Genomic DNA, 12,952 nt, shown 5'->3' with positions numbered 1-12,952 from the left:
GTCCAATAGAAACTCTCGATTGCAAATGTTAGACTAATGATTATACCCTATATCAGCTAGATGCAAGCAGGAGGGTGCAAGGCGGTATTGAATGTCACTGTCTGTCCATGTGTCACCTCAAATTTGTCTCTCGAACTGTGTGCACCTACATTGTAAACTTTCATTCATAGGCTAGGTTGTAGCAACCTCATGATGGGTATAGGGAAAATTTGAGGATCATATAGTAGCCTAAACCTATCGCTGTTACATTGAACTGGATGAATGAGAGTCTGAAAAAAATGGCCAAGTTCATTACATTTTTTTTAAACGGCACTGACCGCCACTGATGGAGAAAGAGAGAGAGACAGAGACAGAGACAGAGACAGAGACAGAGACAGACAGACAGACAGACAGACAGACAGACAGACAGACAGACAGACAGACAGACAGACAGACAGACAGACAGACAGACAGACAGACAGACAGACAGACAGACAGACTGGGGCCTACCTTGTGTTTCTTCTTGTCCAGTTCGGCCAGACAGGAGATGGTCATCCTACTGGGGAGGGTCCTGCTCTTATCCTGAGTCTCCACCACCTCCAGGTTACTACAGGGAGAGGGAAGCGACCATCCACCCTCAGGCCCAAGATGGAGCTCCAAGTCTGGGTCGAACTCCGGCTCCAAGGCGGGGTCCTCCAGCAGTGGCTGGGGCAGGGGGAGAGGAGGGAGGTCGTACAGGGACTGGATGTGGTGAAAGGAGGGGAGATTGTAAAGACCCTGGGGGTGATGGAGATGGAAGGTTTGGGTTTGGTCATGGGGTCCACAAGGGCTGGTGGGGGTGGGAGGGAGGGCTTTCTTCAGCTTGGGCTTCCTACCTACCACCATGTAAATGCTGGGGTTGGGCATGGGCCGGGTAGGGTCAATGGGGGAGGCAGGGGGGGAGTCGGAGGCAATGGGGGAGGAGGAGGGGCACTTGAGGAGGAGGTTGAAGGGCCGTTTGGGTAACGGGGGTTTCACCGCGACCGGAGGCTTGGGTTTGGAGGGAACGAGGGGCCCGAGGGAGTTGACACCAGGGTGGACAGGCGGGGGGGAAAGGTCAAGACCCTGCTCCTCCTCGATGATGTCATCAGAGGCTCCGTCTGGGAAGTCCTCCAGGTCAGTACGGGAGACGGAACGCAGGCGGATGTTCCGGATCTCGTTCGTGGTCACCACGGGGAGAGATGATTGACTGCCGGAACTCAGTTTACCAGGCTTGGCTGCAGTGGATGTGTCAGAATGACGCCTGCTGGCCTTCTGTTTCGGTTTGATGGAGGACAAGTCTAGATGAGCGTTAACTGGCATCTCGAAGGAAAGCCTCGACCGGGCGGCTGGGTCACGCGGCGAGGTCACTGGCAGCGAAGACTTCCTCTCAGGGATTTTGGGGCGCATCTTACACCCCAATGTGGAGGCGGGCCCTTGTGTTGTTCCTGCGACCTGATTGGAGGGGGTGATGGGCGTGGGTGTCTCTGATTGGCTAGAGTAGCCGCTGGAAGGGGACATGAGTCCTGGAGGCTTGAAGGGGGAGGAGGCTTTGGTCGACTCGATGGAGAGGAGGGAGGGAGAGGAGGCTCGGGAGGTAGACGGGGATTCCAGGAGAGACTCTGAACTGCCTCGAACCTTGGATTAGATTAGAAAAGATTACATTTTTATTAGCCATGTATGGTTAAAAACATAATCTTCCTGGTCGTACATCAGCAAAAATCCTACATTACACCAGTGCTATCCAACCCTCCTCCTGGAGATCTCACCAAGACTGTTAGCTGAATCAGACTGTTAAATTGGGGTTGGACTCTAGATCTCCAGGAAGAGAGAGCTCTGCATGACACAATACATACAACACACAACGCCCTGTGGCTTTACACAAGTAGAAAAGTACTTAGGGCCCTATTCAGACTTAACTTAACTTAAAATGGACTTAAGTCAACAGAACATGCACTTTAGTGAAACGTTTTACTTAAATCCATGTTAAAACAACTTATCTCAAGTCTGGATGTGGCCCTAAGTGCCTAGACTAGTCTTACCTTCATACAGTCTACGACAGTAGTCCCTGTGGCGGTGCTAGACCCGGACCATGACTGGTAGGGATCAGAAGACTTCCACTCCCCCAGCTGCCAGTGGGCTGGGGAGGACAGCTCTGTGTTGCTGGGTCCCTGGACCTCCAGGCCAGGGGGCCCGTCCATCCCGCCGTAGCCCAGCTCGGGATCCTCCAGATCAGGCTTGGAGAGGCAGGAGGAGGCAGGTAGGAGAAAGTCTGGCTGGAAGTCCTGGAGGTGTTCCCGTGGGATGTGAAGGGATTTGGGGCGTCCTTCCCTGTAGTGACCCCTGTCACGGCCGTGCACACGCCCATCGGCGTCCCCTAAATTCTTCATGAGCGAGACGCTCCGGACGGGCGGAGGGGGTTTGTGTTTGGACTTCTTTAGCGAGATGGAGCGAGAGCGTAACCGTAGGCGATCGTCCTGGGGGAAGTTGCCGTCGGTTACGGAGATGTTGTCGACGCTGGCGCTACCGTCCTCGGAGCTCCCGCTGGGATACAGGAGGGCGTAGCTCTCCCCGCTCTCACCACGGAGCTGATAGTGGTGGTGGCTGTGCATTTCTGTTGGAACACCCCCGTTCGTCCCGTTACCGGCTCCTGTGACACTGTACATCCCGCCACTGACGTTATCTGTGGAGCAGAACGAACCGGAGTCTGTCGGCGTGGAGAGAGAGCGCTCGCGGAACTTGAATGCGTTGGCCGCAGCGATGGAATGTGCCGACCTCTCCCCCCTTTCTCCTCCTCCCACCCCTCTTTCTGACCCCATCTGTCCCCCTGCGGGGCTAGCCGCTGCGCCCTCTGTCTCGCTCAGCCTCCCCGTCATCATAACCATGGTTACCGGGTGCCTGAGACGGGACGGCTCCGATATCAACGTGAACGAACTAGAGTGAGACTGTGACCCCGAGCTCCCGGAGAGTCCCAAACTGGTCTGAGAGGGGCACATCAACCCTCCACCCTGCCCCCCTACCCCCCCAACCATCCCCACCGTTTTGGGCATGGTTGCCGGTCCCTTCCCTAGCAGATTGGGAGCTAAATTATAACTATAGGCCTCACTCCAGACTCCAGGAGAGAAGGTAGAGCCTTTAGGGCCGTTCCAGGACTGAGACGGGGAGTTGGAGCAGAGAAGGGTAGCAGAATGGTCCATGGTGCCCAGAGTAGGAGGGGGCATCCGGGGGGACTGGGGCAGGCTGAGGCTGGGCTCCAGGTCACTGTGGGTCTTCCTCAGGGTAAGGTGCTGGACAGGGGTGTCTGAGACGGGCTCCAGAGACCGGGGCTGACCGGTGACGCCGCAGCCCAGGGACAGAGAGGGGGAACAGGAGCCCTGGAGGAGGTCTACGCCCAGGATTTTACCCTCACCTAGGGAGAGAAGGAGGAGAGGGGGAGAGACAGTCAAGTTATCCATGGATAAAAACAGAAAGGATTTAAGGTTGTCATATTCATAATTAGGGATCACTTATCATCAGAATAACATTTTCCTGGGCTTGCCTACATTAATACGAAAACCTTATTTGAAGTTTAAGAGACGGCTCCTGAGAAAAGACCTGGGGTAACTCCCCACTGGGCACACACTGGTTGAATCAACGTCGTTTCCACGTCATTTCAATTAAATGACGTTGAACCAATGTGGAGAAGATGTTGACTTGGCCTCTGTGGCCAATGGGCCATTACATTCTACACTGAGTGTACAAAACATTAAGAACACCTGCTCTTTCCAATACAGATTGACCAGGTGAATCCAGGTCAAATCTATGATCTCTTATTGATGTCACTTGTTAAATCCACTTCAATGAAGGGGAGGAGACAGGTTATAACCTTTACAGGATTGGTGGGTCCCCCGCGGTTGAGCTAATGTAGGCTAATGCGATTAGCATGAGGTTGTAAGTAACAAGAACATTTCCTAGGACATAGATGTATCTGATATTGGCAGAAAGCTTAAATTCTTGTTAATCTAACTGCACTGTCCAATTTACAGTAGCTATTACAGTGAAACAATACTATGCTATTGTTGAGGAGAGTGCACAGTTATGAACATGAACATTTAATAATAAACCAATTAGGTACATTTGGGCAGTCTTGATGCAACATTTTGAACAGAAAGGCAATGGTTCATTGGCTCAGTCCAAAACTTTGCACATACACTGCTGCCATCTAGTGGCCAAAATATAAATTGCACCTGGGCTGGAATAATACATTATGGTCTTTTTTTTAAATTTTTTTAATCTTCTTTGTATTATCTTTTACCAGATTTTTAAAATGTTATCAAGAATATGCATATCCTTGCTTCAGGTTCTGAGCTACAGGCAGATAGATTTGGGTATGTCATTTTAGGTGAAAATTGAAAAAAAGTGGCGGGTCCTTAAGAGCTACAAATAATGATTTTTATGCCATGGGACAATTGAGACATGGATTGTGTATGTGAGGATGAATGGACAAGAGAAAAGATTGAAGTGCCTTTGAACGGGGTATGGTAGTAGGTGCCAGTCGCACCGGTTTGTGTCAAGAACTGTAACACTGCTGGGGTTTTCACGCTCAACAGTTTCCTGTGTGTATCAAGGATGGTCCACTGCCCAAAGGACATCCAGCTAACTTGACACAACTGTGGGAAGCATTGGAATCAAAATGAACCAGCATTTCAGTTTGTTTTTCCTCCCTCTCCCCATCCCTACCTCTGTCTCTCTCTCTTTCCCTCTCTCTGCAATGGAGAAGAACTGTGCGTTGCCATGGCAACAGCTACCTGTTCTGTCATTAGGGCAATGGTGAGCTGATGGCAGAGAGAGATAGTGAGTGAGGGATAGCGAAAGAGTGAGATAGCGAGAGAGAGAGAGAGAGAGAGAGAGAGAGAGAGAGAGAGAGAGGGAGTGCTAGAGAGAGAGAAAGAGAGAGGGGGAGAGAGAGAGAGAAAGAGAGAGGGGGAGAGAGAGTAAGAGAGAGGGTGCAGCAGTCACACCTATCAATCCTAACCTTACCAAGCTAGTCTATCTATCACACCTAACCTTACCAGCTAGTCTATCACACCTAACCTTACCAGCTAGTCTAACACACCTAACCTTACCAAGCTAGTCTATCACACCTAACCTTACCAGCTAGTCTATCACACCTAACCTTACCAGCTAGTCTATCACACCTAACCTTACCAAGCTAGTCTATCACACCTAACCTTACCAGCTAGTCTATCACACCTAACCTTACCAGCTAGTCTAACACACCTAACCTTACCAAGCTAGTCTATCACACCTAACCTTACCAGCTAGTCTATTACACCTAACCTTACCAGCTAGTCTATCACACCTAACCTTACCAAGCTAGTCTATCTATCACACCTAACCTTACCAGCTAGTCTATCACACCTAACCTTACCAAGCTAGTCTATCACACCTAACCTTACCAGCTAGTCTAACACACCTAACCTTACCAAGCTAGTCTATCACACCTAACCTTACCAGCTAGTCTATTACACCTAACCTTACCAAGCTAGTCTATCACAGCTAACCTTACCAGCTAGTCTATCTAACACACCTAACCTTACCAAGCTAGTCTATCAAAGCTAACCTTACCAGCTAGTCTATCACACCTAACCTTACCAAGCTAGTCTATCTATCACAGCTAACCTTACCAAGCTAGTCTATCACACCTAACCTTACCAGCTAGTCTATCAAAGCTAACCTTACCAGCTAGTCTATCTAACACACCTAACCTTACCAAGCTAGTCTATCTATCACACCTAACCTTACCAGCTAGTCTATCACACCTAACCTTACCAGCTAGCCTATCTATCACACCTAACCTTACCAGCTAGTCTATCACACCTAACCTTACCAGCTAGTCTATTACACCTAACCTTACCAGCTAGTCTATCACACCTAACCTTACCAAGCTAGTCTATCACACCTAACCTTACCAAGCTAGTCTATCAAAGCTAACCTTACCAGCTAGTCTATCACACCTAACCTTACCAAGCTAGTCTATCAAAGCTAACCTTACCAGCTAGTCTATCACACCTAAACTTACCAGCTAGTCTATCTATTACCCCTAACCTTACCAGCTAGTCTATCTATTACCCCTAACCTTACCAGCTAGTCTATCTATTACACCTAACCTTACCAGCTAGCCTATCTATCACACCTAAACTTACCAAGCTAGTCTATCTGACACACCTAACCTTACCAGCTAGTCTATCTATCACACCTAACCTTACCAAGCTAGTCTATTACACCTAACCTTACCAGCTAGTCTATCACACCTAACCTTACCAAGCTAGTCTATTACACCTAAACTTACCAGCTAGTCTATCACAGCTAACCTTACCAAGCTAGTCTATCACACCTAACCTTACCAAGCTAGTCTATCACACCTAACCTTACCAGCTAGTCTATTACACCTAACCTTACCAAGCTAGTCTATCTAACACACCTAACCTTACCAGCTAGTCTATCACAGCTAACCTTACCAAGCTAGTCTATTACACCTAACCTTACCAAGCTAGTCTATTACAGCTAACCTTACCAAGCTAGTCTATCAAAGCTAACCTTACCAAGCTAGTCTATCTGACACACCTAACCTTACCAGCTAGTCTATCTATCACACCTAACCTTACCAGCTAGTCTATCTATCACACCTAACCTTACCAAGCTAGTCTATCACACCTAACCTTACCAGCTATTCTATCTATCACACCTAACCTTACCAGCTAGTCTATCTATCACACCTAACCTTACCAGCTAGTCTATCTATCACACCTAACCTTACCAAGCTAGTCTATCACACCTAACCTTACCAGCTATTCTATCTATCACACCTAACCTTACCAGCTAGTCTATCTATCACACCTAACCTTACCAAGCTAGTCTATTACACCTAACCTTACCAGCTAGTCTATCTATCACACCTAACCTTACCAAGCTAGTCTATCACAGCTAACCTTACCAGCTAGTCTATCTATCACACCTAACCTTACCAGCTAGTCTATCAAAGCTAACCTTACCAGCTAGTCTATCTATCACACCTAACCTTACCAAGCTAGTCTATCTATCACACCTAACCTTACCAAGCTAGTCTATCACACCTAACCTTACCAAGCTAGTCTATCTATCACACCTAACCTTACCAGCTAGTCTATTACACCTAACCTTACCAGCTAGTCTATCTATCACACCTAACCTTACCAAGCTAGTCTATCTATCACACCTAACCTTACCAGCTAGTCTATATATCACACCTAACCTTACCAGCTAGTCTATCACACCTAACCTTACCAGCTAGTCTATTACACCTAACCTTACCAAGCTAGTCTATCACACCTAACCTTACCAGCTAGTCTATCTATCACACCTAACCTTACCAGCTAGTCTATCACACCTAACCTTACCAAGCTAGTCTATCAAAGCTAACCTTACCAGCTAGCCTATCTATCACACCTAACCTTACCAGCTAGTCTATCACACCTAACCTTACCAGCTAGTCTATCTATTACCCCTAACCTTACCAGCTAGTCTATCACACCTAACCTTACCAGCTAGTCTATCTATTACCCCTAACCTTACCAGCTAGTCTATCTATTACCCCTAACCTTACAAGCTAGTCTATCTATTACACCTAACCTTACCAGCTAGCCTATCTATCACACCTAACCTTACCAAGCTAGTCTATCTGACACACCTAACCTTACCAGCTAGTCTATCTATCACACCTAACCTTACCAGCTAGTCTATCTATCACACCTAACCTTACCAAGCTAGTCTATCACACCTAACCTTACCAGCTAGTCTATCTATCACACCTAACCTTACCAGCTAGTCTATCTATCACACCTAACCTTACCAAGCTAGTCTATTACACCTAACCTTACCAGCTAGTCTATCTATCACACCTAACCTTACCAGCTAGTCTATCAAAGCTAACCTTACCAGCTAGTCTATCTATCACACCTAACCTTACCAAGCTAGTCTATCTATCACACCTAACCTTACCAAGCTAGTCTATTACACCTAACCTTACCAGCTAGTCTATCTATCACACCTAACCTTACCAGCTAGTCTATCAAAGCTAACCTTACCAGCTAGTCTATCTATCACACCTAACCTTACCAAGCTAGTCTATCTATCACACCTAACCTTACCAAGCTAGTCTATTACACCTAACCTTACCAGCTAGTCTATCTATCACACCTAACCTTACCAAGCTAGTCTATCTATCACACCTAACCTTACCAGCTAGTCTATCTATCACACCTAACCTTACCAGCTAGTCTATCACACCTAACCTTACCAGCTAGTCTATTACACCTAACCTTACCAAGCTAGTCTATCACACCTAACCTTACCAGCTAGTCTATCTATCACACCTAACCTTACCAGCTAGTCTATCTATCACACCTAACCTTACCAAGCTAGTCTATCTATCACACCTAACCTTACCAGCTAGTCTATCAAACCTAACCTTACCAAGCTAGTCTATCACACCTAACCTTACCAGCTAGTCTATCTAACACACCTAACCTTACCAAGCTAGTCTATCACACCTAACCTTACCAGCTAGTCTATCACACCTAACCTTACCAGCTAGTCTATCTATCACACCTAACCTTACCAGCTAGTCTATCACACCTAACCTTACCAGCTAGTCTATCACACCTAACCTTACCAAGCTAGTCTATCTATCACACCTAACCTTACCAGCTAGTCTATCTATCACACCTAACCTTACCAGCTAGTCTATCTATCACACCTAACCTTACCAAGCTAGTCTATCTATCACACCTAACCTTACCAGCTAGTCTATCTATCACACCTAACCTTACCAGCTAGTCTATCTATCACACCTAACCTTACCAGCTAGTCTATCTATCACACCTAACCTTACCAGCTAGTCTATCTATCACACCTAACCTTACCAGCTAGTCTATCTATCACACCTAACCTTACCAAGCTAGTCTATCTATCACACCTAACCTTACCAGCTAGTCTCTCTATCACACCTAACCTTACCAGCTAGTCTATCACACCTAACCTTACCAGCTAGTCTATCTATCACACCTAACCTTACCAAGCTAGTCTATCAAAGCTACCCTTACCAAGCTAGTCTATCACACCTAACCTTACCAAGCTAGTCTATCTATCACACCTAACCTTACCAGCTAGTCTATCACACCTAACCTTACCAGCTAGTCTATCACACCTAACCTTACCAGCTAGTCTATCTAACACACCTAACCTTACCAGCTAGTCTATCTATCACACCTAACCTTACCAGCTAGTCTATCTATCACACCTAACCTTACCAGCTAGTCTATCTATCACACCTAACCTTACCAGCTAGTCTATCTAACACACCTAACCTTACCAGCTAGTCTATCTATCACACCTAACCTTACCAGCTAGTCTATCTATCACACCTAACCTTACCAGCTAGTCTATCACACCTAACCTTACCAGCTAGTCTATCTAACACACCTAACCTTATCAGCTAGTCTATCACACCTAACCTTACCAAGCTAGTCTATCACACCTAACCTTACCAAGCTAGTCTATCAAAGCTAACCTTACCAAGCTAGTCTATCACAGCTAACCTTACCAAGCTAGTCTATCACACCTAACCTTACCAGCTAGTCTATCTATCACACCTAACCTTACCAGCTAGTCTATCACACCTAACCTTACCAAGCTAGTCTATCTGACACACCTAACCTTACCAGCTAGTCTATCAAAGCTAACCTTACCAAGCTAGTCTATCTATCACACCTAACCTTACCAAGCTAGTCTATCTATCACACCTAACCTTACCAGCTAGTCTATCACACCTAACCTTACCAGCTAGTCTATCTATCACACCTAACCTTACCAAGCTAGTCTATTACACCTAACCTTACCAAGCTAGTCTATCACAGCTAACCTTACCAAGCTAGTCTATCAAAGCTAACCTTACCAAGCTAGTCTATCAAAGCTAACCTTACCAAGCTAGTCTATCTGACACACCTAACCTTACCAGCTAGTCTATTACACCTAACCTTACCAGCTAGTCTATCTATCACACCTAACCTTACCAAGCTAGTCTATTACACCTAACCTTACCAGCTAGTCTATCTATCACACCTAACCTTACCAGCTAGTCTATCTATCACACCTAACCTTACCAAGCTAGTCTATTACACCTAACCTTACCAGCTAGTCTATCACAGCTAACCTTACCAAGCTAGTCTATCAAAGCTAACCTTACCAAGCTAGTCTATCTGACACACCTAACCTTACCAGCTAGTCTATTACACCTAACCTTACCAGCTAGTCTATTACACCTAACCTTACCAGCTAGTCTATCTATTACCCCTAACCTTACCAAGCTAGTCTATCTATTACACCTAACCTTACCAGCTAGTCTATTACACCTAACCTTACCAGCTAGTCTATCTATTACCCCTAACCTTACCAGCTAGCCTATCTATCACACCTAACCTTACCAGCTAGTCTATCTATCACACCTAACCTTACCAAGCTAGTCTATCTATCACACCTAACCTTACCAGCTAGTCTATCTATTACACCTAACCTTACCAGCTAGTCTATTACACCTAACCTTACCAGCTAGTCTATTACACCTAACCTTACCAAGCTAGTCTATCAAAGCTAACCTTACCAGCTAGTCTATCACACCTAACCTTACCAGCTAGTCTATTACACCTAACCTTACCAAGCTAGTCTATCACAGCTAACCTTACCAGCTAGTCTATCACACCTAACCTTACCAGCTAGTCTATTACCCCTAACCTTACCAGCTAGTCTATCTATCACACCTAACCTTACCAAGCTAGTCTATCACACCTAACCTTACCAGCTAGTCTATCTATCACAGCTAACCTTACCAGCTAGTCTATTACACCTAACCTTACCAAGTTAGTCTATCACAGCTAACATTACCAGCTAGTCTATCACACCTAACCTTACCAAGCTAGTCTATCAAAGCTAACCTTACCAGCTAGTCTATCACACCTAACCTTACCAAGCTAGTCTATCACAGCTAACCTTACCAGCTAGTCTATTACCCCTAACCTTACCAAGCTAGTCTATCACACCTAACCTTACCAGCTAGTCTATCTATCACAGCTAACCTTACCAGCTAGTCTATTACACCTAACCTTACCAAGCTAGTCTATCACAGCTAACCTTACCAGCTAGTCTATCACACCTAACCTTACCAAGCTAGTCTATCTATTACACCTAACCTTACCAGCTAGTCTATCTATTACAGCTAACCTTACCAGCTAGTCTATTACACCTAACCTTACCAGCTAGTCTATCTATCACACCTAACCTTACCAGCTAGTCTATCAAAGCTAACCTTACCAGCTAGTCTATTACACCTAACCTTACCAGCTAGTCTATTACACCTAACCTTACCAGCTAGTCTATCTGACACACCTAACCTTACCAGCTAGTCTATCAAAGCTAACCTTACCAGCTAGTCTATTACACCTAACCTTACCAGCTAGTCTATCAAAGCTAACCTTACCAAGCTAGTCTATCTGACACACCTAACCTTACCAGCTAGTCTATCAAAGCTAACCTTACCAAGCTAGTCTATTACACCTAACCTTACCAAGCTAGTCTATCTATCACACCTAACCTTACCAAGCTAGTCTATCACACCTAACCTTACCAGCTAGTCTATCTATCACACCTAACCTTACCAGCTAGTCTATCTATCACACCTAACCTTACCAAGCTAGTCTATCACACCTAACCTTACCAGCTAGTCTATCTATCACACCTAACCTTACCAGCTAGTCTATCACACCTAACCTTACCAAGCTAGTCTATCTAACACACCTAACCTTACCAGCTAGTCTATCTATCACACCTAACCTTACCAGCTAGTCTATCACACCTAACCTTACCAGCTAGTCTATCTATCACACCTAACCTTACCAAGCTAGTCTATCACAGCTAACCTTACCAGCTAGTCTATCACACCTAACCTTACCAAGCTAGTCTATCTAACACACCTAACCTTACCAAGCTAGTCTATCACAGCTAACCTTACCAAGCTAGTCTATCACACCTAACCTTACCAAGCTAGTCTATCTAACACACCTAACCTTACCAGCTAGTCTATCACACCTAACCTTACCAGCTAGTCTATCACACCTAACCTTACCAGCTAGTCTATTACACCTAACCTTACCAAGCTAGTCTATCACAGCTAACCTTACCAGCTAGTCTATCTATCACAGCTAACCTTACCAGCTAGTCTATCACACCTAACCTTACCAAGCTAGTCTATCTGACACACCTAACCTTACCAGCTAGTCTATCACACCTAACCTTACCAGCTAGTCTATCACACCTAACCTTACCAGCTAGTCTATTACACCTAACCTTACCAAGCTAGTCTATCACAGCTAACCTTACCAGCTAGTCTATCTAACACACCTAACCTTACCAAGCTAGTCTATCTATCACACCTAACCTTACCAGCTAGTCTATCACAGCTAACCTTACCAAGCTAGTCTATCTAACACACCTAACCTTACCAGCTAGTCTATCACACCTAACCTTACCAGCTAGTCTATCTATCACACCTAACCTTACCAAGCTAGTCTATCTATCACACCTAACCTTACCAGCTAGTCTATCACAGCTAACCTTACCAAGCTAGTCTATCTAACACACCTAACCTTACCAAGCTAGTCTATCAAAGCTAACCTTACCAGCTAGTCTATCAAAGCTAACCTTACCAAGCTAGTCTATCTATCACACCTAACCTTACCAGCTAGTCTATCTATCACACCTAACCTTACCAGCTAGTCTATCACACCTAACCTTACCAGCTAGTCTATCAAAGCTAACTTTACCAAGCTAGTCTATCTGACACACCTAACCTTACCAGCTAGTCTATCAAAGCTAACCTTACCAA

The 12,952-nt window shown here is 45.7% G+C and overlaps 1 protein-coding gene across 1 annotated transcript in view; it reads right to left on the bottom strand.

Moving 5' to 3' along the window:
• The window catches only part of LOC120030508 (NHS-like protein 2), a 99,298-nt gene that overhangs the window by 9,198 nt on the left and 77,148 nt on the right, over positions 1 to 12,952 (bottom strand). Inside the window, exons 7-8 of the mRNA XM_038975916.1 lie at positions 2,040 to 3,406; positions 490 to 1,635 (exon numbers count right to left, since the gene is read on the bottom strand). Of these exons, the coding sequence (XP_038831844.1) occupies positions 490 to 1,635; positions 2,040 to 3,406 (2,513 nt within the window). The remainder of the gene's footprint in view (positions 1 to 489; positions 1,636 to 2,039; positions 3,407 to 12,952) is intronic.

Source organism: Salvelinus namaycush, chromosome 36, assembly GCF_016432855.1.
Source record: "Salvelinus namaycush isolate Seneca chromosome 36, SaNama_1.0, whole genome shotgun sequence".
Taxonomy (NCBI): domain Eukaryota; kingdom Metazoa; phylum Chordata; class Actinopteri; order Salmoniformes; family Salmonidae; genus Salvelinus; species Salvelinus namaycush.
Note: the sequence above shows the minus strand (reverse complement) of the source record. Positions and strands in the feature narration are given on the sequence as shown.